Genomic DNA, 27,479 nt, shown 5'->3' with positions numbered 1-27,479 from the left:
ACAAACATTTTGACAAGAAGAATTTAACAATGTGCTTTTTTGTGACTAAATTTGGACAATACTGTAAATGGTAAACATATTAACAACCAAAATATCACAATATCTTAATTTTTAATGATAGCTTATATGGCAGAAATTGCATTTTCTTTTGTATGAACCCCAGGAGGAGTAGTCATTACTGCAGTCACAACAACCAATGGGGATTCAGCATAAATGATAAATATACATTTTTATATAGATAAATCATTTCTAGACTAAAAGATAATATTTGGAGGGATTATTAGTTTCTGTTTATTCTGCTGCCTGTTGTTGATCAGCAGCTCTCTTTAATTGAAACTCACCACAGGAGGCTCTTTGAATCCCCAACATGGGAAGTTATACATTTAATTATTTAGAATGATTGTGAATATCAATGCCACAGGAATGCCGAGGATCCAGTTTTAATGGGACAATAAAGGCGAACCACAAAGGTTTTCTTTTCCTTTTATGAATGGCAGAAGGGATGTGGGCTCACTTTACTGCTGCCAGCTCGTAAACACATTCACACCTCTCTTTCATTTAAATGCGGGATAAGTTATAGCACATTATTGAAAAAAATCGAGGTCGACAACAACCTGCATTTGAATGGTGTCTGGGAGAGCCGAGGCCAATCCACAAACCTGCTGCAGCTTAAAAAGCACAAATAACAGCGAGAGAGGGCCAGTTTCTGTAGCTGTTATCACACACTGACTGGCTACTGTCGAGGTCCGTCTCACTATAATAATGATCACACTTCAAATCAGCGTTGAAATAAGAACAAAAGAAGTTTAACGTGATAATCAAGAGAAATTTAAGCTTAAATTAGTAAAATAAAACCACGGTTCTCCAGTAAAGCATCCCTTTACACCAGGATGTTTTGGAGAAAAAAAGCAATTAAACCCCCGTTATCGTATTTAAACCCCCCAAAACAAACCAAAACACTTCATCTCCGTGCTCTTGTTCCACTTTTGCGCATTGCTTTGCCCACCGAGAGGAAAAAACCCTCTCCTAGCTGATGGTCTCTCTAAGATTACCCTATCAGGTGCAAACCGCTGACATGTTTCCACCCACCAACAACAAAAAAGCCTCTCTGTGCCCAAATCTAAAGCCGCAGACGCACAAACACCACTGACAGGCACTGCTGCGCCATCATCAGCCCCCAAACCTCTCCAGGGATCCGCTGCTGCTGCGATTTTCACTCTAAAACATAACTTTTTAAATGCGTGGATAAGTTTGTTTGCCAGGTTTTAGCGACTTTTTCTCGTGGAGAGGCGTTTTGTTATCCACAGTTTTTTTCCCTCTTCAAGCACTTGAGAGAATGAAAATGACCGATGCAAGGTGTAGAAATCCCCCGCAGGTACGCACGGAGCTGAGCAGCCTGTGATCTCAGGAGCAGCAGGATTGGGATTGAGGGGAAACTTGTTCGTAAGTGCGTAAAACTCGGAGGATAATAATTTTACGCGAGGGTTTTCGGAGACTTCTGAACCCTCTCCTCGCTTTGGCACCGATATCCGGAGACGCTGTTGGATTTCGGGGAGCGGAGGAGACTGAGCTGAGAAAATAACACACTTCTGGATAATTCCCCCCAACAAGGAAGCACCTAATGTTGCACCCCGTGACTCTGCTGCTGCTGCTGTCCAGTGATCTATCCTTACACTGGGATTCAATCTCTCATTTACCCCCGTTGTTGTGCGCGTAAAGGACGCGCAAGGGGAGCGAAAGCGAGACAGAGGGGGGCGATTTCGCCAATCTTTCCTGGGGCTCGAAGTCTGTGGAAGCAGGTGTATTTCAGGTCTGAGAGTCAAGATGTCTCTGCTGCCTTCGAGGTTCATATACGTGTAAGTCTTCCCTCTCCGTTTGCTTTTTGCACATAAACTCGTACATTCTTACCAATAGAAGTCGCCAAACGCTTCATATTTACGCATTGCTTTTATCCAGGTAGGCTGCGTTTATTCTTCATGTAATTGCCTGTGTGATTCACTCCCCTCCTCTCTTCTCTCTCCCTCTCTCTCTCCACGTAGGTGTTTACATTTTCTGGTCCTCTATTTCCAGCTACAGGTAAGTTTACTCCCGACTTCATTTCCTTTTTTTCTTGTGCGTATGAGCTTCCATGTCGCTGCGCTCCTTTTACATGTAATGCTGATGATATGTGGAGATTGTTGTCATGGTTTGTCAGCTAAGTTAAGGGCAAGTAGACTTGTTATGTAAAGAAATCAATTCTTTTAGGGGACTTGATGTTGAAAAAACAGGCCTGGAAAAAAGGCGCACTTGTTGCGCACAAATAAACGCTTAATTAAGCAGAGGAGGAGAATGGATATGAAATGCAACACATTTAATGAAAAACCCAGATTTTATTCCTTAGAGGCACAAGTGATGAAGCCTACACTCTTCCATAAGTGGGTCCAAAGTGTGTGAATCAGTATGGTGAGATGCATTTTGATCACAATGTTCACGTTTAATGTCTTTAGTAATACATTTCAGTCCACGACAGAATATTTAATGTTTGACTCATTATTTATTGTATTTTTAATAACATTTTTAAACCAAGGTGTTGCATGAAGACAACATTATTGGGCGAGTTTTTACCTATTTTGCAAAGAAAAAAAGTGCAAAAAACGCATTAAAATGAGCCAAATTTGCATCCCTATGGCACCAACGCGCACTTTTAACTGCATCACTGCGATAAATTGCATGAATAATAATCGAATTAAAAAATAACAAGCTGAAGATGCATAAAAATAAAAACAAAGTCTGAAATGTTCTGCATTCCTTTGACCGAATATTCCCCTAAATCGCCAATCAGTGCCATTAATTCATCCAAAAACCTGCTTCTTTTATTTTGTAGTTCAAGTAGCAGTTTCCGTTTTTAACAACAGGATCGTGTAATAAATATTTTGATCCCTGGGGTTAAAAGTTGTTTTTGAACAGCTGGGCTCGTTTGGCGCTTGTTGCCTCACTTTTTATTAGTTGCGTCTCACTTTGAACAGTAATCATTTGCAGGCATTCACTCACCTAATTGCGCCGCTTTGATTCAGAGAAGATGCATGCACGCGCTCTCGCTCTCATAAAGCTATCTGATCAATTTAGTGCCATGACGTGTTTGATCGGTATTAATTTGTGTTATGAGCTCGAATTTTAAAACCAGGTTAATAAAAAGAAGTGATGCATATTCTTCCACCATGGCATCCACACTGATGCTTTGATGTAATTATAATTTTAATACAGGAGGTTAAAATGTTTTATTTGTGTGAGAGAGGAGGGGTGACGTTTCACCTTTTTTTTTTTGGAGGAATAGAACCCTGCAGGAGGGAAATTGTTAGTTTGATGTGAAAAAGTACACACTGTGGGCTGCAAAATGTGAGTTTTCCTGGAGTGCTGCAAGGATCACCTTGTCCTTTAGCTGTAAGACACAAATTATAGTGAACAAAATTCTAAGATTCAATACTTAAAAAATAATTTGATATAAAATATGGACATAAAAGCTAAATTGCTTTGTTATGTAAGCATATGAGCTCTGATTATTACGACAGAGCTGGCACAAACAGAGCTTTAGTGTCGACTGAGCTCTCCTCACATGTAAGACAGAATGTAGTTCATGCAAAATGTGGCCTGACTCATGTTTAAGGTGCACTGATCAAATATTTCTGTTCTTTGATTGGCATGTTTTAATAGAAGCTGAGACAAAGGAAATTCATTAGGGACATGCAGCTGATGCTCAAACAAAAAAAATCAAACCAATAACATCACCCTTTCACATTGCCTTCCCATGCCGTTGACCCTCTCTGCACCTTAGCGCTGCTATAGCAGCTCTTACATGTCATGCTCTAGCTGTGATTTCATGAGGAGTCGTACCACAGTTGCAAGAAAACTGAATGCACCGCCATCATTCAGGGGTGTGTTGTTCCCCATTTGTGCGTGTGACCTCATGGGTGTGTGTGCAGAGCAGATAGCAAGGTGTATCTTAGATGGATGCGACAACTAAGCTTCCTGGGTAAAGACGAGTGCCAGACTTTTGAAGTTTCAACCATATCCGTTTTCATGCTGTGTCTTTGAAGAATGGAGACAGCGTGATAAAACAGTGTTGTCGCTGGTCTTCACCTCAGCCATGTGCTTAGGCTTGCCTTTCCCTTGACGCAAAATGCAACTGTCTACCAAACACACCTTTATGTTTGTTTAGAGATGAGGAGATTTGGGATGGATCCCCTAGCAGACCGGTGAGGCTATGGTTTGTTGTGTGTTCATTTTTTTCTTCATGCTTGTGAACGTGGAGGTTCACTGTGAGAGAGAGAGAGAGAGGGGAGAGAGCGGACAACAAATGACGTCTAACTTTGGAACTGTTGCAAAACTTTCTTAATATGATCATTGTGCTGCAACAGCTGTTTTTTATATGATTTTTAAATCTCCTAATTAGTATGATTTCACTGGAATCCCAGCTTCTGACCTGAGTAACATTTTTAGTTCCAAACTTTATATTAGTGCTGGTGAACTCTCTCTTGTGGTGAGTGATGAATCTGCAGAAACTTTACTCTTGGCACCAGCATGGCATGTATTCTGATGACAGCAGAAGCATTGCTGGACTCTCACAGCCGCTGTGGTCATAATGAGCACCAAAAATGCTTACACATAGGAACAGCCTCAAGCAATGCATAACTACGTATGAGCCTACATCACTCAATAAAGCATCAATATCATCACAGAAGTCTTTTATATTGATTTTGTAATTTATCACTAAAACATCATTAATCAAATCATTAAAAAAGAAAAACTGAAATATCACATGGCCATAAGTATTCAGACCCTCTGCTGTGACACTCGTACATTTAACTCAGGTGCTGTCCATTTCTTCTGATTATCCTTGAGATGGTTCTACACCTTTATTGGAGTCCAGCTGTGTGTAATTAAATTGATTGGACTTGATTAGGAAAGGTACACACCTGTCTATATAAGACCTTACAGCTCACAGAGCAAATGAGAATTATGAGGTCAAAGACACTGCCAGAAGAGCTCAGAGACAGAATTGTGGCAAAGCACAGATCTGGCCAAGGTTACAAAAGAATTTCTGCTGCACTTAAGGTTCCTAAGAGCACAGTGGCCTTCATAATCCTTAAATGGAAGAAGTTTGGGACGACCAGAACTCTTCCTAGAGCTGGCCGTCTTGCCAAACTGAGCAATCGGGGGAGAAGAGCCTTGGTGAAAGAGGTAAAGAAGAACCCAAAGATCGCTGTGGCTGAGCTCCAGAGATGCAGTGTGGAGATGGGAGAAAGTTCTAGAAAGTCAAACATCACTGCAGCCCTCCACCAGTTGGAGCTTTTTGGCAGAGTGGCTCGACGGAAGCGTCTCCTCAGTGCAAGACACATGAAAACCTGCACAGAGTTTGCCATAAAACACATGAAGGACTCCCAGACTATGAGAATTAAGATTCTCTAGTCTGATGAGACCAAAATTGAACTTTTTGGCCTTAATTCTAAACGGTATGTGTGGAGAAAACCAGGCACTTCTCATCACCTGCCCAACACAGGCCCAACAGTGAATCATGGTGGTGGCAGCATCATGCTGTGGGGGTGTTTTTCAGCTGCAGGGACAGGACGACTGGTTGCAATTGAAGAAAAGATGAATGTGGCTAAGTACAGAGATATCCAGAATGCTCAGGACCTCAGACTGGGCCGAAGGTTCACCTTCCAACAGGACAATGACCCTAAGCACACAGCTAGAATAACAAGGAGTGGTTTAGGAAAAACTCTGTGACTGTTCTTGAATGGCCCAGCCAGAGCCCTGACTTAAACCCAATTGAGCATCTCTGGAGAGACCTGAAAATGGCTGTCCATCAGCGTTCACCATCCAACCTGACAGAACTGGAGGGGATCTGCAAGGAGGAATGGCAGAGGATCCCAAAATCCAGGTGTGAAAAACTTGTTGCATCATTCCAAAGAAGACTCATGGCCGTATTAGCTCAAAAGGCTTCTACTCAATACTGAGCAAAGGGTCTGAAAACTTGTGACCATATGATATTTCAGTTTTTGTTCTTTAATAAATTTGCAAAAATGTCTACAATTCTGTGTATTTCTGCCAAAATGGGCTGCTGTATGTACAATAATGAGGAAAAAAAAATCAACTGAAATGATTTTAGCAAATGGCTGCAAATTAACAAAGAGTGAAAAATTTAAGGGGGTCTGAATACTTTCCGTACCCACTGTAGCAGACTGACGACAAGACACAGGGTTCAGCGTGCAATTCTGCAGGTTCTCAGCAGAGACAGTAGAGGGCGCTCATGCCACGCAAAGTACCAATCCCTGTAGAATCTCATGAGAACATATTAGCAATATTTACACAATCAAAGTAAAATGAAGGCTGATTAAACAGAATCATCAGCAGTGCTTTACTTGGGAAGAGCAGAGATCACGTCCAGTCAAAAACTGTGATTATGACTTCTTGTTTGAATATTAGTCCTACGTGGAATGTTTTCTCTTTGTTCAGACTTTGTGGCTACTTCTGCTCATGCTAAGAGCTCAGCTCTTAAACCAATAACTTCTCAAATTTCTGTATAGATCAACCAAATGTTTAGAGCTTCAAATGTAAATGCTCTAAAAAGCCCCATCATTGCTGAAGCTCCTTGGCTTTCAAAAATGTAGACAAGGGGTGTCCAAACTATGGCCAAGTGCGGCCCGCGGTCCATTTTTGATTGGCCTGCAGCAAATTTTAATTAAATTGAAATATGGCCCACATGAGAAAATGAAGCTTCCTAGTTTCAGCACAGGGTATTGCTACCATGCTAATTCTGTAAACAAACATTTTGACTGAGAATTTATTCATGTTTTTATTAATTTCTTGACTACACTAAGTCGACACTGTAAATGGTGAACATACTGGCAACCAAAGTAATAACATCATCTTGATTTATAATGCCCTAATTAATGACCCCACCAAATAGCGGCACCAATAGTGTTCCAGGTGCGTAGCCAGTGGTAGTCAGGGTCAACCAGGTCCCCCTGAAATCTGACTGCTCTCCCCAAAATCCTTAAATTGATTGGTGTTTTGCCTTGTTAACCACTAACTAGCCAGATGAGCACACTCAATCACTAAGAATATCTTAATCTACATTAGACTGGTTTATAACTTTAGTATCCTCAAGGTGCGGGATATGAAAGTGGCCCCACAATTATTATATATTTCAGTGTGTGGCCCTCAGTGGAAAAAAGTTTGGACACCCTTGGTGTAGACCATACAACTTACATTTTTGTGTCTGCATGTTTTCATAAAAAGCTTAGGTGAGGGTCACAGAGATATAAAACTGATAACAGATAAAAAAAATTGGTTGAAATAATACATATGTCCATATAAATGTAATTGGGTAAATCACTGACATGATGGTTAATGTGTCTCCTCACACAGCAGTTACAGGTTGTGTGATGGTTGTAAAGGTCATGGTTGTGTTTGCAGAAAGAAATGGAATGTATGGATCTGCAATGTTAAAATCATTTCTGTGCAGGTGCTACATGAAAGTGGTGTAAGGTTGTCAATATCAGAATATAATGCTAGGAAAAACACAATGATATCAATTAGAATCGCACAGCAACAGGAATTAAGGTCTGAGGCACTCAATCTTGGGAAATTTATTGTTTTCAGTTATCAAAATTGCAGGCAAACTCCATCATGCTGTTTAAATCGTAGAAATATAGTTGACCTGTTGGTTAGTTGGGACCTCATATACAGTATCCATGTCTCACCTGTGGCTCTTTTTCCACCGTTATACCCAGCTCTCTCCTGATTTCCCACTCAATCCAATCTCCTATCAAATGAAGACAAAAAGACCCAAAATAAATATTAAAAAATGAAAAAAATAAAGAAATAGCACTATGCATCAATGATGTTTGTTTAGTACCAGAACAGTTCTAGATTTCTTCTGAAATTTAGCCAACATGTTGAGGAGCCAGCTGGCAATTTTTGCAGAAAATATGATTGAAGATCTGTCTTTTTTTAAAAGCTTTGATACTTTTGGCCGCTATGGATCATTGAAATTATGCATATTTTGTATATTTTTTAACAAATGGTATCAGAAAGTACCAAAGTAGGGAACATTTTGAATGCACTGAAAATGTGTTGCATGTTTGATACAATCAGAAACTACTGTTTAAGTTAAGAAGCCAGGTAAACCACTATTGATTTTAATACCTGTCTCTTGTGACAAAGGAAATGACTTTCTGTCATAAACTAATTTTCTAGAAATACTCGTGATCAAATCCTTTAACCCAGTCAAATCCTTTTATGCTCGTAGCAAAATCTTCAGAATTGAAAGTTTTGTTGCCTCAACAACAAACTTAAAACTACGAGTTTGTTGCATCAGTAGGGAACACAATCTGATGTCCAGTCTCTCATTTTTTCACACTGCTCCGCGCCAAAAGTCACATTATGGGCGTGTTTCCTAAATGTCAGGATACAGAAGCTGTGTCCCAGTTAAGGGAGTTGATTCTCCAAGGGATGCATTTTTAGACTAAATATGTCATATGAGCCAACCAGATGCCTTTGTCAAAAGCTCACCCAAGCAGGCAGAGAAATGATGATGGTAAAAGAAACTCACCATTGGTCCGGCTTTTAGGAGATCAGATTGTCACTAGGACTGTCAAATGACTGAAAATTTTGATGATCGTTAATCTTGGGATTTCAATAGTGAATCTTGATGAATGTCCTTTCTGTTACATTTGGAGTTTTAAATATTATGCATGCAATGTTTTAATTCTGACAGCCCTAACAGTTTCTTATCTCCAGTGTTGGAGTTGTGACTAAAAATGCAATCCAGTTTATTTAAATTAAGAACTTTCTGTTGAAAGAAAATAGTTCCATTGCTAGTTACCTTATGCTTCCATCAACATTACCTGAGATGAAGTGTCACTGAACTGTGTGAGTTCAACTTTACACATGCCCAAAGCAGCATGAATTCTCATTCCCATAAGGACATGCAAAAGATCTCTCTTTTATGTTCTTTGGTTGAAGTGACGGCTGCACGGCAGCGCTGGGGTTAGCGCTGTTGCCTCACAGACAGAAGGTTCCTGGGTCGTTTCCCGTCACTTGGAGTTTACATGTTCTCCCCGTATATATGTGGGTTCTCTCCGGGTACTCTGGCTTCCTCCCACCAACAAAGACATGCTTGTTAGGTTAACTGGTGACTCTAAAATTGGCCATAGGTGTGAGTGTGAGTGTGCCTAGTTGTCTGTCTCTATATGTCAGCCCTGCAATTGACTGGCAACCAGTCTATGGTGTACCCCGCCTCTCACCCAATGACAGCTGGGATAGGCTCCAGCCTCCAATGACCCCAGTGGGGTAAGCGCTGTAGAAAATGGATGGTTGAAGTAAAGACTACATCAAGTCTATTTATCTCCATCTTGTCAGTACCTGATGTTGAAAATCAAGTCTCAGCTGCTTGGTTGGTGTGGGTTTCATGCTCTTATCCAGAGCCTCATTCAGGGCTTGGGATCTTAAGCTATTGCAGCAAAGCCTTAGGTTTCTGTATGCATGTTGTCATTGCAGGTGCTTGAAAACACTTGATATGGAGTTAAGAGTGAGGGATGCTGTTTCTGGCCTGGGCACAGTTTACATTTATCAACATATTATTGTTGTTTTGCAGCTTTTGCCAAACATATTAAATGTAGTTTTTAATCCCAAACTTCCAAAGACATCTTGATTTGAACAACTGTGTAATTTGATTTTTTTCCTCCCCTGTGGGCTGTCCTACAGGTCAGATCGAAGCCTCTCTGTCCACATGGTGGACTGTGTCTGTTAGTCAGATGGTCTTGTAAATGGTGTTCCACAGGGTTCTGTTTTGGGCTCCACCCCATTTTTGTTGCATATATTACTCCTGGGGTCTATTTATGATAAATATGATCTCTCGTTACACTACTTTGCAGATGATGTAGTGATCTACATATGAAAACAGATGTTTGTTTTTCTGCCATCCAGTTACACGGATAGTTGAGCAACTTAAAGCAACTGAGAGTAATTCAAGTAACAAGACAAATATTTGATTAAAAACAGTATGTAGCTACAGATATTATCTTACTGCATTGCACAAAAATCTTATCTTACTACAGTACGACGTTACTTTGTAACAAGATACCCTCACGGCAGTTTATGTGGGACATTTAGAGTCCAGCCTAGAGGAATAGTCTTTGTGGATTGGGGCTCAAGTTGTAAGACATCTGGTTCATACGAGGCGTTTGGAGCCTCCACTAAAATTTGCACTCACATTTGCAGATTTATTTTTCCACTCTTGAGTTTAAGAATTTGTTCTTCTGAGGCCACAATTTCCCATCATGTTTTGCTACATGCCATTAATTTACTGAAGGTAGAATAACAAGTACTCAGGGTATGTAATGTGTATATAATTAGCCACCTGAGAACAGCCACATAAAAAGACATTACTGTGCAATTACCACACCATACAGCTGGGGAAATGGGATCTTGGCGTGGACTGAGATTCCAGGGCTTCTGAAAGTATACGTTTCCCTATGCTCTTCAACATATAGGCCTGACATGGACACTTCTCTGACATGCTGCCGAGTGTCAGTGATTTCCTTTTTTTTTTATGTCATGTCTAAGGTGACTCGTAAACAGCAGGCAAATGAATTCTGAAAGGTGGATATGGACAATTTGATCCCACATGAGTATTTTTGTGGTTGGAGGTGCCTCTTGCCATCTTTCAGTCTTGTCTTCTGCCTGCTGGGTTTCCTAATTTATGGACCTGGCTTTGCCTGCAGGCAGATATTTGTTTGATGATAGTGCAACAGGTCTGGATGCTTCAGGTGTATAATTGCTAGTGGCTCGCTTGCTTGTGGAAATGGAGTACAGGTTTCTCAATATCGCCCAGGGCACATTGTAAACTGCTGTCTCAATAGGCAGCAACTTAAGATTGCACTATTCACTTTGCACTTGTTCTGTTAGAATTTTACTCAAACGATGACTTCATTAACACGTCTTGTAGCATAGTTATCACCTTGTAAATGCAATGCATATAAAATGTGCCAGTTGAAAGGGAAGAGAAACATTAAAATGCCACAACTGCAATTTCTAGGTTCAGTTCTTTGCCCCTGAAGCATGTTTTTTTTTTTTTGACACAGTGCCCATAAAAGCAACAGCAGAAATTACTATCAACACCTGTGCTGTGACGATCTCTCACCGTCTGTCTTTTCTCTCTCTGTTTCTTCACCTTCTGTCTCTCTCCCTCTTCTTTTCTGTCTTACATCTCTGCACAGGAGTCCCAGCAGAGCTCCGCTGATTTTAGGATTTACATCGAGAACCACACAAGGAACCCGGATGACCTGAGCCGGAAGCAGGTCCGGATCTATCAGCTCTACAGCAGAACCACAGGGAAACATGTCCAGATCTTGGGAAAGAAAATCAACGCCAACGGAGATGATGGGGGCAAGTATGGTATGGGAAATCTCCTGTGCATCTCACCTTTACACTTTACCTAGAAATGATCACAAACCTACCAGAAAGATCCAACAACTTTGAGTTTTTGTCTCACTACTCCTGCCAACGTTACTGTTTACTACTGTTGTTTGGAGGTGGTTTTCGATGCTCTGTGTTTGGCTTTAGCACAGTTGATGGTGACTTTTTTATCCCACCAACTACTGGTTGTGATGGAAGGAGAGATTATGAAATTGCTGACCTGGCAATGAATGTTTACTGCAGAATTTGGGTATGCAGAGCAAGTCTATTTTTAGATGGACTGGAGGACAACAGTGTAAATCTTTCTAAGAAAGGATATCTGGCCGGCTGTTCTACGAAATAACCTTAACTATCTGTGTTTAATTGAAAGTATGAACATTGTGGAAAAAGCATCACCTCTGGGTTGATGAAGCTCATCAAAAATGGTCTTTCCGCCTTTTAACACAGATCCCTGTGGTCTGAATGAAATGATAATGCCATGCTTTGATCAACATATAATGTGAGTCAAGCACTAGTGGAGGTTTTTGACCCTGTATAAACCAGCCCTTTTTCGGAACTGTTGGTTTTGGTAACCTGACACGCCAGATGGATTTGTTTCACACATTCATCTGGTTAACCTTCCATAGACAGCGTTTGGGAAAGGGCAGAGCCTTTGAAAAAAATTAGAGGGTGATTGGATGAACGTTCTGTCTGTCACGTCTTTACGGGCAAATCAGAGCAACAAAATACATGATGTAGCCGGTACCGAGGCGCGCCCCTACTGAGGAGTGAACTCCACAGAGAACTGCATAACGCAAACCATGGCGACTGTAGACATGTCAGTGCACGACTTTTGTTGTTTTTGAAAAGAAAACAACTCACTGCTGCTCTTTGTTGTTCTTTTAACGGAGAAATGTCAAGTTTTGATAAAACTGACGCTTTAGCAGCATCCACGCTAATCTCTCCTGACATAATGGCACCGGCCTCTTGTTGCTGCTTGCTTACGTCACCACTCTGTCGCGCCCGAGGTACTGCCCCTCAACACTGATTGGGCATGTCACTTTCTAACTGCCCCAAACTGTTTAGACAGGAGCTTTGCAAGATGATTCGCCAGTGAGAAACATGGAAACAGGCAAATCCATCTGCTTTGCAAGGTTATGGTTTCAGTGTGTGTGTCTCTTTAAATGCAGATTAGCTCCTCTTCAGCCCACCCCTCTCTTCTGTGGGAAGGGCCAACTCTATTGTCGTTTCCATGGAAACTTTTCAACATGCCCCTGGGAAACGTGGCTGTTTGCCTCTATAGAGCTATCAAAACTTGATAAACCCTTTTCAGACTGGTGCGTGTTTGCTGTGTGCCTCCAGTTCATCTTCCTGCTGTCACAGCCCTGTCTTTCTTCGTAAGTTTTACCTTACTAAATCTCCCTACAAGTGACTTGACTCACCGTATAGCCTTTCAAGCTAGGAAGAGTTCAGAATAAAGCATTCGGTACCACTGAGGTGACTCCCACAAAAATGCAAACCTGGGCTTTTACTTTGAAATGTACGAACCAGGAGTGTAATTGCACTATGTGTATTTTTCCTGTGATGTATTCTACCATTGTGGGAACAGAAAGCGTCGCCAATAGTAGAAGTTTAGAGAACAGTTCCATTAGACCGGCGTTTTTCAGCCCGTGGCTTTCATCGAGATCAACATGAAACACAAGCAAAGATGTTCCACACATGGGGACAGCTAAAATAAAGAGAACTTGACCCTCTATATATCATACCTTGTCTATTTTGGCAGAGAGATGTGCAGCTCCTATAAAAAACAGGCGAGCCTTCTGTTGTCTGGATCCTGCAAGCCCTGTGCATGAGTTGGAATGAGTTAGCGTGTATTGAGGCAAGAGTCTGTCAGTAATTGACATTTCTATCTTGTTTGTAAGTCACATTTTATTGGCTTACTTTTATCTGCATGGTGTTTTATCTAAACTTTTAACTAGGCGGAAGCTTTCAGTGATCTTCTTTTAAAATATATACACCACTTTTAACACAGAAGTCAACTGAACTGAGAAATGCCGTCCGGAATTTTGCAGCTATGCAGACCAAGAGCTAAGATCAATAACCCGACCACATTAATGCAACAACTTTATATGCCGGCTAGCTGCTAATGCTGCTTATGTCATTAGCCAGTGTTTAACTTTTAAAGAAACGCGAATCAAACTGGCAATTGAAAACACTGAAACCTCCCTGTTCAGGAGATTTGATACAGAAAGTTGGGACTGGTCTGCGGATGAGTTTGGCAGGCAGTCCTGGATTGTGCTGCCCAACTATGGGAGTAAAATGGTTGGCACACATAAAATAAAGTCTCCCCAACTGTGAATGGGATGTTTCCATTAGAACTTCACCCCTTGGATGTCAGAGGCTAGCGTATGATGTAAAGACACATTTTAGCCAACAACAGACAAGATTCTGTGTTGAGCTCTCTCAGTCAACATCACTGTAGGCTCCTGCATTTGTGAGACAAACAATATTGGGCCTTTGCAAAAGTTTAGCTCAAAAGTCATGGGCAGAAGTACCATGTAAAGGGGCGAGAATTATTATCATGACCTCACAAGAAGAGGAGACTCCGAATGGACTGTAGGATTTTGTGTTTTCAGACTTACACAGACCAGAAGAAAGGACTAGGAGGATTTTTTTCACATTCTTTTGTTTGATAGACACTCCTGACACCAGAATATTTGTGCAAAACTTGGCCAAAGTTGGCTTTTCATACTGTGACCCCTTACTGTTTTACCCAAGGAAAAGGGCTGACTTTAGGAAGTGCCATTTGGAGTCACCCAAAGTTATCACAATGAATTTTGTCACCATGCAACTTGGTATAATTGTGACATTTAACATTGCACTAAGCAAGAACTTGATCAGAATCAGTCCTGCCAGTTTTCAGATAAAAAATACTCTGCATTAAGGTTGCAGTTTTAGTATCTGTTTCTTGATTTTAACATTTCCTGTGAGTCCATGCTTCTATCAACATCACGTGTATTGTTTTTGCTTTCTGTATGGACTTGTTCACCATTTGGAATCAAAACAACCCTTGCAGATGGTTAAATTGATGGTCAGCGAAGCCGACTTTGATGCAGTGGCACAACATAAGGCAGCGGGACTTGTGTTGTGCTCTCCTGCAGATATTTTGCTCATAACAGCTGACTCACGACTTGAAAATTGCTGGTCTTGAATGCCTCTGAGTGAGTGTGTTCAGTCACAGATGCGCCGAGGCGAAGTTTCCTCACTGCTTGTTAGAGCTTGAGTGGAAGCAGATCCAATTTTTCCCATGAGGCCTTGCCAATTCCACCCTCTGCCCCTCCCCCTCCCCGTCTACCTCCTCCTCCTCCCCATCCAGCTGCAGTACCTGGCACCTGTGAACTCCTTTGCACTCACTAATAATAATCAGGAAGATATTTTCTTTGCTGTAATCCACTCACAGTCACTGCAGCTTCATGGTGGAAGGATATGAACCACCACAGAAGAAATACAGAGCTTCAATGTAGAGCTTTATGATGCAAAGTATGGGCATTCTTCTTTTTCTTGGGTATTACAGAATCAAATTAATTGCATAATGTAATTGCAAAGCATATTTTTCATTTTAAAGGGACTAGAATAATCTCTTTTTCCCAAGAATCCACTGCAATGAAGCATTATTTCTTCTCAAACCAAATTCTGGCTCACTGCAAAGCTTTTAAACTGATAAATGCTGCAAGATTTTCACCATTTTTACTGGTGAACATATATTGCAGCCCTTTTACATGCAATGCATCAAGAGAAAAAGCTTTCAGTGTATTTACCTGCTATTAGAAAAGGTTGATTTATTGTAGTGATCCGGACTTTTATCTGCATGTATATACATTAGGCCAAATGAGATGGCCAAATGAGATGGAACAAGTTATTGTTCAGGTATATAATATGATATCACATGAATAAGATATAGTTTATATCACTGATGAAAGAAATTTATCCCCATTTTGGGCATTGGGATGCCAAGTGCTAATCCTTAATGCTTTTTGTGGATGCACCTCCATGCATACTGACGGGTCTGATATTTGATAGCTCAGATAGCACATGGAGGTGGTCTGAGATGCCTTCATCCAAGTTGGATGGGTTGCAACGGTACTGCAATGCATATAAGACAGTCCTTACAACTGAGCTGCAGTATTCTGCAAGTAACCAAAAACATGGCTTAATTTCAGTCTGCCCTGCCTCACTCACAGTGATGGGAATGTGTCTCTTTTGAGAGACCTGCACTATTTAACTTGGCTCAGGAATAAGAGTTGATCTTTCATTACCAAACTTCCCTTCATTTGCTACCATTTTGCCTTTTTAAGATCGTTTAAATAACAATCAGGAAAAAGAAAGCCTTCTCCCCATCTAACGTCATCTCCTATCTTCACAAAACAAGCCTGGAATAAGTCTTTATAAGCACACCTATGACAACATGAGTGGGAAAAGCTGTACAAGAGGCCCCGCTAGCCACTGAGGGCTAGCTTGTAGCTATTTCAACCCCATATATTTTCTTATCACTAGCTGCCTCACTGCACACAGCTTGCTGGGATACCAAGCCATGATAAGAGAGTCACAGATATGATGTGGGCTATTATGCATAAGAGGTGGGCAAGTGAGTTCGAGTAGCAGGCCATCACTGAAGATGTATTGCTAATGCATTGCATTGATGTATGTAGTAAAGTGCAGTCACTTGGTATCTAAATACACAAAGAGTATTGTTAATGCAAAATATAAAGAGAGACTAAAACACCTTGATACTGTGGTTGGAGTTCGATTTACTCTCACTTGTATACATGTCAATCAGACAGAAACTTGAGCAATCTTTTTGCACATGCTCTGCGGTTTCAATGCCTGGAAGTCAACAAGCAGATATGTGTAGCATATCAGAGGTTGAGTCATTTTTCTTTTGGATATCACCATAAGCTAAAGGGATAGCGTGCACTGCACTTGTGCCAAAAGTACAGCATAGAGTAGTATGAAAGGTACAGTGCTGTAAAGCTTGCTCATGTTTTCATCATTAACATAAAACCAGGTTTGGCCTTTAGACTATATAGCACATGCGTGGAAGCCATTCACTCCACATCAGTATTAACTAATCTCATTCAAACACACAGCACAGATGAAGCAGTAGGAGTAAACTGGGGCTAAGTGTCTTGCCCAAGGACACATCAGCATGACTGCGGTAGCTGTGGATCGAACCCACAATGTTCCGATTGCGAGACAACTGACTCTACCTTCAGAGCCACAGTTGCCCACAAGTTTCCATTAGCTAACTTGGTGCCAAGCTCAGAAGGAGGTTCATCATAGCTGAAAGGGAGAAATTCACCACCTAAATCAACTCTCCCCCTGTGGTAGTTCAGTTAAAGGGCTATAACAGAGCCTGACTTAACCCTTACCATCTAAATGTACTGAGTATTGTTGCTAGACATAATGAGTTGGTAGACATGGGATTGATTGGGTATTTTTGAAAACCAGATGGTAACTTTTTATCTGATCAAATTTTACATCCTTACCAGTTTCATTTTAGTTTGTCAGGATTTAGTTTCCATTATTCTAAAAAGTAAACATGGACACCAAATGAGCCCAGAGTAAAAGGACTGATGAGAGCCGGAACACACAAGTATACACAAAACTTTTTGTCAGCCACTTGCTACCTCAAATATATTTGCATGTGGTTGGTATTTCAATCAAATAAAATGTCATCTTTTTGTCTTTAAGGCTCCATTTTTGGAATTTTACCATCAACAAAAGAATAGCTGTAGCATTCCTAAACTCAAAAGTCCACCAAAGATTGTTTAAGCACCGTTTGAGGTTCAAACATTCACAGATAAAAGAAAGATTTGGCTTGGACAAAGCTATGGAGTAACTTACAGTGAGGGAATATTGTTTTATCTGATGTTTTGTGCTGAGGCCTCATACTTGAGGTCAACATTTGTGTCCAAGTCAAGAGTAAGAAAGCCAAAGTGCTGTCAGATGACGCCTGATCTGACTTGCAGAACCTAAATGTCCCTTTAATCACTATTCTTTGTTGATGTTTTGACCCCAAAAGAGGCAGACTAATCCATTCAGGAGCTAAATAAAACTTAGGAATGTGGTCTCTAATAAGAAACCTCTTAAAACAAGAGAGGCACTAGCTTTCACCTACCCGTAGTTACACCTTTAAGCAGGTTTCCTTCTTCCTATTCTCCTCCCAAGGTTGGATTTTAGGGTTGAGAGGAGCAGCAGGAGGAGGAGGAGGAGGAGGGGAGTTACTTCTGCCCTCCAGCCTGTCCCATCCCCTTCGTCTATTCTTCCCCTTCTCCCTTGAGCGCTGCTGAATGGCCCTGTGTGTTAAACAAATGGATCATCTTAACTTTTTGATTGAGTGAGCACAGACTAAAGGGAACTTGAAACCTAATCCTGAGGGGCACATAACCGCTCCACAAATGTTTGGCAGATCTCTTTGCTGGTTGAGGGGCAAGCAGAGACAAAGGTGACCTAGCAGGGGTTAACATTTGGGATGAGGAGGAGGAAGGGGGGAATAAAAGAGCCGCCGGGATGTGTCTCGAGAGTGGATTACTGCTGTGTCAGGTTGAAGTGAGGGGGGAATTGTTGTCTAATTGCATATAAATAGAGTGATGTACTTCAAATACTGATGTAAATCTTTTATATATACTGAAGACACCAACAGTTTAGTCTGTCTTCATTAATTTTTGTGCTAAAAACAATTTAAAACATGTTGTTTTTTCAGTATTATATGCAGAGGATTATTGCACATGCATTGTCTGCAATATTTAGCGTAAAAAGTCATACACATTATTATATATATACAGTGCATTCAAAAAGTACTCGGAACCCTTTCACTTTTTAGATTTTATGTTGTAGCCTGATGCTACAGTCAAAAAAAAATATTCTCATTAACCTACACTCAGTACCCCATCATGACAAAGTGAAAACAGAATGTTTGAAAATGTATTTTAAAAAATAAAAATGAAATACCACACAGTTCTATCCTTTTGAAATAACCTTGATATTTTTAAAAATCTGCCAAATATCTAAGACCTGAAAGACAAAATTATTGGATTTTTCCTGTTATATGAAGGAACCATGCAACTGAAATCTCTAAGATCAACATTATAGGATATAATGTGCATTAATGAGTGAAAATTCAGTGGGACACAGAACACAGCTACAGTGCATTCAGAGAGTATTCACACTCCCTTCACTCTTTTTCAATTTTTTTATGTTGCAGCCTGATGCTACAACTGAAAAAAATCATCTTAATTCACATTCATCTACACTCAGCTACTCATCATGACAAGGAGAAAACAAAATTGTATTAATTTTTTGCAAATTTATAAAAAAGAAAAAACAGAAATATCAAATTTACATACAGGAAATATTCAGACCCTTTGCAAAACACATGAAATTTAGCTCAGGTTCCTCTTGATCTTTGCTGAAATGTTTGTACACCTTGACTGGAGTCCACCTGTGGTAAATTACATTGATTGGACATGATTTGGAAAAGCACATGCCTCTCTATAGAATGCCTCACATCTGATAATGCTTATAAGAGCAAAAACCAAAAGAACTGCCTGCAGACCCTTGAGACAGGATTGTTGCAAGGCACAGATCTGAAGAAGGCAACAAAAAGGATCCCAAGAGCACAGTGGCCCTCATAATTCTCAAATGGAAGACATTTGGCACAGCCAGAACTCTCCCAAGAGCTGGTCACTCAGTCAAACCAAGTAATTGGGGAGAATGTTCTTAGTAAGAGAGGTGACCAAGAACCTGGTGGTCTCTGAGTTCCAGAGATCCTGTGTGGAGACGGGACAAAGTTCCAGAAGGATAACCATCACTGCAGCCCTCCAACAATCCGGGCTTTATGGCAGAGAGGCTAGGTGGACATCTACTCAGTGCAAAATGCATGAAAGCTGGCTTGGATTTTTATCTCGAGTGTGTTGCCAACTCGGAGTGGGCTTTTGTGTGTTTTGGACAGAGGAGAGTGCACTTTGACATAGGCCCACATTATTTTTATCACAGGTGGAGTCCGATCAAGGTGTAGAAACATCTCAGCAAAAATCAAGAGAAGTGGGGGGAACCTGAGCTAAATTTCACATGTTTTGCAAAGGGTGTGTGATATTTCATTTTTTTATTTTTAATACATTTGCAAAAATGTCTAAAGTTTTGCTTTGACTTTGTCATTATGGGGTACTGAGTCATTATGGGGAAATGATTTTTTTCAACTGTAGCATCAGGCTGTAATGTAACAAAACTGAAGAAGAGTGAAGGGGGTCTAAATACTCTCAAAATGCACTGTAGCTGTGCTCAGGATCCCACTGGATTTTCACTCATTAATGCATATTATATACTATATTTTTGATTTGACAGACTTCAGTTGCATGGTTTCTTTATATTAGTGGAAAAATCCAATCATTTTTTTCTTTCAGGTCTTAGATATTTTGTAGATTTTGAGAAAATATCAAGATTATTACTGAAGAATGGAAATATGAACACTGTTTACTCAAAGTGAAAAAATGCACCAGTTTTGGTCCAAATTTCTACGGCACCATGTCTATGTGAGTGAGTCTGATTCCCCTTTTTCTTTCCCCTTTCAGCTCTTCTCGTTGTCGAGACGGAAACCTTTGGGAGTCACATTCGAATAAAGGGAAAAGAGAGCGAACATTACATCTGCATGAACGACAAGGGCAAAATAGTAGGAAGGGTGAGTATCTTTCTGTTCAGCCAGCAATAATTAAACGGACTGCTCCTTTAGTAAAAGTTCAATATTTCAGCTAATGAGATTAAATTGCTGCTTTGTGATATCTAAATCAATATTTTAAATGGAGCTCTTAATCCACGCTGAATCGAGCACGGCCTCCAGTCTGCTTTCTCCTGCTGTTTTTGTACACCCCAACAAAACCCCTTTGATAACTCACAGCCCTTCTTCCATTACGTAATCAGCCTGCTCCTTTGACACTCGATCAGTCAATTACGGACTGCAATCACCACAATGCATTGAGAGACTAATGGTCACTTAGGAGGAATGCCATTGCAATTATATCACTTAGTCACACCAGGTGGCCAGGAGCGCGGGATGACTGCATGTGACTCCGCGGACGACCGCTCCGATATGGAAAAGAAGTTAATATTGGAACACGCACTCTGTGGTGGGAGGTTCACGTGTGATTTTGTTGCTTTAATAACTCATGCTGTCAGCGTCAGAGGGGCTGCAGTAAGTTTTCCCTCCCTCATCGTGATCATCTGTTAGAAACATGCATTTTGGACTTTTAGTTGCTGGGGCCTCATTTGTTTAACAAATGTACACTGACTTCCTCCTTTAGGATTATTTCGGCAATCGGATAAAATGATTTCGGCTTTCAGTTTGCTAAATGGTTGAAATAAGTTGGACTGTAAATCACAGAAATCCCCCCCATCGCTACACTGACATGCAGATAGTTTCATTTTTCTTGTTCCAACTTTTTAGCAGCACTGTGTTTTTCTACACATACAGTACTCTTGTACTGGATAATCCACACTTCTTACGGTGAGCAGTGAAGTGTGGAACTACTTTCTTTTGGAGAACATAAGGCACAATCTCAACCCTTTAAAGGGCACTCATTAAAATACTTGGAAATTCAGAATTTAAACCCTAGAATGTTATTCGTGGATATCACGAGTCTTTTTTCCCTTCAGTATCTTTCAATAAAAAATGGGTATGTTGCAAATCAAGGTCAGTGAAGTTCCCTTCTTGTCGATGGGAAAGAAAAAAATCCAAAAAGGACAATTTTGCACAATGAAATGTCACTAATTTCTTAAGACCCTACATAAACTGCTCTTATCTCGACTTGGAGCACTACTAGTCATGCTTATCGTGTGTGAGTTTCATCAACTTACCATGGTTGGTTATGATGTTAGGGACACTGGTGTAGGATCCAGGCGAAACATGAAACTGCACACAGAGGCTCTAAGGGAAACAGGAAAACTGAGACACTCTGCTTGGTTGGATGTTGTGGTTTCACTTTTGGTGATGTATGCTGATCCCCACTGTTTGGTTGAGAAAAATTCTGAGGTTCTATAGGTTGTTTGTGATCACATGATGCCCGCTGGGGGTCAGGTAGTGGGGTACAGCCATTGAGAATAAATGGAAACTGAGGAAAGTTAGAGCTTTACACCTCTAAATGGACCTGTACACTGCAATTACCATAAGAAAATTTCTACACACATGGAATACAATCCCTAAACTTTACAAAAAGTGATTTTTTTCTGCATTGTATCCGATTTTCCCAGTGTGGAGGTGATCAATGTCACTAATTATTCAGTCCTGCAGGCCTCCTGGCATCGTCTAGCAAGATGAAGGGAGACAGGAGGAGTCTTGTACTAAGTTGAGCTCCTCTAAAATATTTTAAAAAGTACATATTTTGTCACAAACATGCTTTTAATCAAAACAGTGATACACTATACACTAACCAAATAAACCAAGATCAAGAAATGACATGCCGTTCACAAACAAGCCTGTTCTACTAAACGCATGTATTGAGTCACGTTAGCTAGCTCCTGCTGAAATGCCAGTTTCCTTTCCTCCATCCTGTGTCATTACTGAATCCACATTTACAAAGCCAAACTGGTACCACATATAGAGCCACTTGGGAGCTGAACGACCAGCTCCACTGAGCTGAGCTACATGATCTGTATCTATCAAAAAAGATGGATTTCCCATCACAGCAAGCAAGACCAGGCAGGCATCAGCTGTGGAAACACAGGATAGATCAGGATTTAAAGTGCTAAACCATGGTAACAAAGTATTTATTCATGTAATAGTTTATTTGACAGGGGCCATGCAAAACAAAACTGTTAAGCCAGAGCTAGCTATGAAGGTTATTTTCATCTGTGGTCCCTGGATGTACCTGGTGTGGTCCTGTACCAAACCAAACAGGATTGCTTTGTCTAAATAGACCATAGATGATTGTTGAGTAACACAAATTATCCAGGCTTTTGACAAAGGCTTTTTAAATTCCTGCCTGCTGCTGTTTTTTCCATGGGCTTTTTTGTCATTTTTTATTGCTTGAATGTTTCACTATGTTTGGGACACATAGGTAGCTTAAGAGTTAATGTTGTTCTTATTTTTGCACTTTGAACACTTGGCATAGTCGTAACCAGCACACAACATTACCTATTGGTAGCATTTCTCCATGCAAGAATCACTTCCTGGCCCACATTGGGACAGCTGGTGCTTGATGTGCAAAGAACCTACAGACCTCAACAATTTGATTCTGGAAGTAAAGACTCCATTTAATGTTAAATATTAGTACTTGTAAACAATAGTTGAAGGTTTTCCAAGGATTTCTTTCTTGTTGAAATTTAGGTGAAAAGACCAGTACCACTCACTTATCTTTCCATTGAGTATGAAGCTATAGAATAAGTTTTTCTTGTTCATATGCTAAGCCTAGCTAATTGTCACCTCCTGCTCTTGCTTGGTCTATAAAGATGGGATTGACAAGGAAGTGATTTAATATAATATTGAAATAACACAAATTTTAACATGCAAAAAGGAATAAAAATATTACTTTCCCCAGTCAATATAAGGTTGCAAAAATGCACAAAAAGGTAGTTTTACATTACACTGATGTATTTCTAGAGTATTCAAGAGTAAAGGCTTCCATTTACAGGCCCTATATGGCTTATTTTACCATATTATCTTAAAAGCATGCCTTATTTGAGTGCAAACATGTTCTTTTATAACCCCAACTCTTTGCAAATCTTTTGCAACATGCAGAAAATCTTTTCAAGCTAAATGACTGTTAAATTTTTTCAAGTTGCAAACTTGAAATACCATTTTTACCACTTTTGGGTAGTAATTGAAATTTCATTATGTACTTCATTCATTGTCAGACTTTATACTATTTTACACCAGAGATTGGTTTGTCCAAACCAAACAGAAACGCTAACCTGATCCTGACTAATGCAGTGGAAATGAGCCAGAGTGTTGGTTGAAAAAGAGGTCAAGCTGCTGTGTTAATAATTAATTGATGTCCCATTTTCCCCTTGTCTTACAGCCTGATGGAAGGAAGCAAGAGTGCGTCTTTGTCGAGGAATTCCTGGAGAACAACTACACAGCACTCGTGTCGGCCAAGTACAAAGGCTGGTACCTCGGCTTCAACAGGAAGGGTCGGCCCAAGAAAGGCTCGAGGACCACGCAGAGGCAACAGGAAGTCCACTTCATGAAGCGCCAGCCCAAGGGCAGGGTGGACCCGCTGGAGGAGTTTCGTTTCACCACAGTAACTAAGCGGACACGAAGGGCTCGGCGGTTAAAACCCAACTCCAAGAGGAACTGATGGGACCAATGGGACAGCACTAATTTTCCTCTAAAGGGGAAAAGGACTCGTTCTCATGCTTCTTGTCTTAAAGAATCACCTTAAAGACTTCACTTCTGTAAAGAAAGATGGACAAAAAGAACAAAAAAAGAGTCAAAGATGTTTTATTTTTGTATTTCAGGATGACAGAGTATTTCCTAACTCTGGGATTCCTCTGGGTTGATGTCATTGTGCTAATCTGTCATGTTATTTATACTGGATAAACTAAAGGACCTCTGAGAGAATTCCTGTCGCTGTCGTCCTCAGCTCCGTTTGAACTGCACGCTGAAGGCACACTTCTCTTTTTGACAATGGGGGCTGAAGCAGGAGCTGACGCAATGTTATAAAAATCAGCCAACTAGAGATTTATTGGAATACCTGTCGGTTTTTGTTTGTGTTGCTCCTGACAACGAGGATCCCATACTTTCCACTGGAATCAGACACCATGGAGATGAAACGGAGAGGGGAGGTGGCGGCGGTTGCAGGTGACACCGTGCTGCCGGGATAACTGTGTTAGCTTTGAGTGCAATATTTAACAGTTCTATCTCTCTCTCTCTCTTTCCATCTTTCTTGTCTTCTGTTTTTTTTTCTTTCCGTACGTCTCTCAACCTCAGCTTCACTCCTGGAATGCGCTGAACCCTCCGAGTGCTGTGTGTGATTTCCTTGACGTTTCCATGCAGCCTGTGATTCAGCTAAAACACGACATGCTTTGACTAGTCAGGCACCAGCCGAGGCTTTAGTCTTATTCAAACACTAAAAAAAACAAACAAAAACACAACAGCTGATGTGATTCATAACTCCACAAAGTCTTCCAACTTTATCACTTTTGAAAGACGGATGTTAATCCCTTTCGTCTCCGCCTGGACTCGCTTTTTTTAACATCCTCTTGTTGTGTCGTTTCTTTAAGTGTGAGATAGATATCATTTTAGGGTTGGTGATGAAGACTTCCTCTAACTCCTTTTTCTTTTTGTTTGTCCTTCACTTGTCTGACTGTATTTTAAGTTAATGCCTGGTTTCCACTATATGTACAGGGGCTAGTCAACTGGAAGTCCATTCAATCCAATGGGAATCTCCCTGACATCTGATGTGCCTGTGAGTCTCGCTGCAATTGCCCCAAGTTTGTTACAAAGTTCTAACTTCTCCACGGGATTTTAGAGAGACTGTATTACTAGCTAGCAAGAAACCTGCTTACATGCATGCTAGAGTGAAGACAGACAATTCAACATGCTACATTTCTGGCAAGTTAACGCTCAATGGTACATTGCCATGCCTATTGGTCACAGTTTTGTCCCAGTCATTTTTCTACTTCCTGTACAAAACTATTAAATGGTGAAAAATGGACCAAATTTGCCTCTCCCCATTGCAAAAGGTAGTTTCTCTTAGGTTTCTTCCCATTTTTAAACCATACCCTACCTTCTGTGAACACTAGGAGAACACTAGGAGGCATCGTTAGTTGCTGATGATGGTCAAGTGAGTTTATGGGATAAAAAGAACATGTTATTCAGTATTTAAAGTCAGATCATCCTAACCACGATGTATGGGTACGGTACAGAAATTTAGAGAGGCATCTGGCTGCAGACTTCTACAATGAGGCGACCTTGACTGTGGAGCAGGAAGTAACAAACTTACCCTTGTTGTGCTTAACTTTACCCTTGATGTGTTGTTTTTAATTCTATCCCCCTTGTCCTAACCTTGGGGGTTTAGGTGCCCTAATCCCAACCCTCTTTGGGTTGACCTTTGGATGTGGTGTGTTAAAACTAAATTTATCCCCCAGAGTAAAAATTCTGCTGTTGTAAAAGAAAAAAAAAAAGGCCAGTTAGCATAACCTCTGACAGCGAGCAGAAAATATACGTCATTCAATACATCATTCTGGTTCCAGCTTGGATTGAGGTCAACCCACTGTAGAGTTGGGATGAGTCCAAAACGCCCCACTAAAGAGGTCTGCAGCCAGATACGCTAGGAGAGTTGGAACTTTAAGGCACGTTGGCCAAATACTGAGGCTGAAGTAAGGTGTAGATGTGGCGAGTGAGCCCACCTAAAGGAGGATTGACACAACCTGGTTGTGCCCTGTTTGTCCTTGCATATTACCAGAGGCCTTAGGAAAATAATCAGTTTGGGGAAAAAAAGAAAGCCCACATCTTTAGGACAGAGTAAGAGATGGACGTGGGAAGTAAGCATGGCCTAGGTTGGTAGAAGGGTTGCCACAAGTCCCTGGTCATGCTGTGGATGGCCCAAACAATCTCCTGGCATATCACTAGAAGTGTAAAAGGTCCAGAGAAAAACACAAATGAGATGCTGTTGAGCTTGACCTTGAACAGAACAAATTAGCCTAAAGGTATTTTCTATCAAGTTTCAATGCATTCATAAATGCACTACACGCTTAAGAAGGAATTTCATTAATGGACAGTGTGCTAACTAGCTAACAGGCTGTGTCCTTTAATTCAGTAGGTAATGTTGACTGTCATATGGGTTTTTATGATAAAAAAGACCATGTTGCACAGTATTTACTGTCAGATTGTCTTCATAGGTGTGTATTTATGTGTTTATGTGCAACTGAAAAGTTGGATAGCATATGGCTAATGTTAGCGACATACACAGTAGCTAACATGGATGGCAGAGTGCAGAAATACAACTTAGCGTTTTCATTAAGTGTTTTACCAAGCATGCAATGTTTCTGGTGGGCTAACATATTCATTTAGATGTTGCCATGCAGTTTTGGTCATGTTTTGTCCCAGTAATTCCTAAAACACATCTTCCAAATCACTAAATGGCAAAAAACGGACCTAATTAGCCACTTCCCCATGACAATAGGTAGTTTCTATCAACTTTGAATTCATTGGTGAAGGAATGCACTTCCTTGCTTGGACATTGAGGCATCATCCATATTTGTACAGATCTAGGAGCCCCAGTCACATACAAAAGTGGAAACAAGGCGTAATCTTAAAAACCTTTAAGTCAAAACTGAGCTGAACTGAGCTCTTCTTCTCTATTTCTTTAAACTGTGATTTCATTTTCACTCTTTCCAATCTTACCTGATGCTTCTTGAAAATCTTGTTTGTCAGATCCACAGACAGGACAGGACTACTGTAGCTCTAACCGATCACTTCATAACTGAATCCACGTTTGACAATTGAGACTTCTCCCAACGTGACCGACGTATCCTGGATTTTGGGAACATTTTCAGTTTGAATCCTTAACAGGGGAAAGTCTTTGCTTCTGTCACTCTTCTTCACTTGACAAACTCCAGCCCCCTCCTCACCTGTAGTGTGTATTCACCTGTCCTATGGCAGGTTTTTTTGTATGAACTGCTACTAACAACATGACACATTTATGATTTTTTTAAACAAATGTAAGCAAAAATAATTTTATGACTATTATTAAGATATTTATTGCCTCCCTTTGTAAATAAAATGTGATGAGTTTTATTTGGCCTCTGTTAATAAAAATGAGGACTATATTTTAAAGAGAACTATTTTATGTCATTATTGTTCTGTGGAATATGATGAACATCTGTTTATGTGCTGCTTTTGGGTGGAAATTTATGATATGCACTTAGGATATCATAGGGCTTAAAAGAGAAATGCTGTACATTCCCTTCTCTGTATAATGCCAAGGTATGCAATTTTATATACAAACCCAAAGTGTGAAGGTGTTGCAACATCTCTGGATGCTATT

General features: G+C 40.5%; 1 protein-coding gene across 1 annotated transcript; it reads left to right on the top strand.

Annotated features, from left to right (window-relative positions):
• Window positions 1-1,150: 1,150 nt before the first annotated feature.
• Window positions 1,151-27,226, top strand: fgf24 (fibroblast growth factor 24). Its single transcript, XM_041798286.1, has 5 exons — window positions 1,151-1,856; window positions 2,040-2,076; window positions 11,262-11,439; window positions 20,070-20,176; window positions 23,508-27,226. Exons 1-5 carry the CDS (start codon window positions 1,825-1,827, stop codon window positions 23,784-23,786), a joined length of 633 nt encoding a protein of 210 aa, XP_041654220.1. The 5' UTR covers window positions 1,151-1,824; the 3' UTR covers window positions 23,787-27,226.
• Window positions 27,227-27,479: the final 253 nt, after the last annotated feature.

The sequence above is a fragment of the Cheilinus undulatus genome, linkage group 10, assembly GCF_018320785.1.
Source record: "Cheilinus undulatus linkage group 10, ASM1832078v1, whole genome shotgun sequence".
NCBI classification, from domain to species: Eukaryota; Metazoa; Chordata; class Actinopteri; order Labriformes; family Labridae; genus Cheilinus; species Cheilinus undulatus.
The sequence above is the reverse complement of the archived record's forward strand: the minus strand, read 5'-3'. Positions and strand labels throughout refer to the sequence as shown.

What these genes read in the sequence shown, in the direction of transcription:
- fgf24 (XM_041798286.1), top strand. Translation starts at nt 1,825, where the DNA reads ATGTCTCTGCTGCCTTCGAGGTTCATATACGT. An exon ending in TCCTCTATTTCCAGCTACAG is followed by an intron (nt 2,077 to 11,261) that starts GTAAGTTTACTC and finishes ATCTCTGCACAG; the next exon opens with GAGTCCCAGCAGAGCTCCGC. An exon ending in AGATGATGGGGGCAAGTATG is followed by an intron (nt 11,440 to 20,069) that starts GTATGGGAAATC and finishes TTCCCCTTTCAG; the next exon opens with CTCTTCTCGTTGTCGAGACG.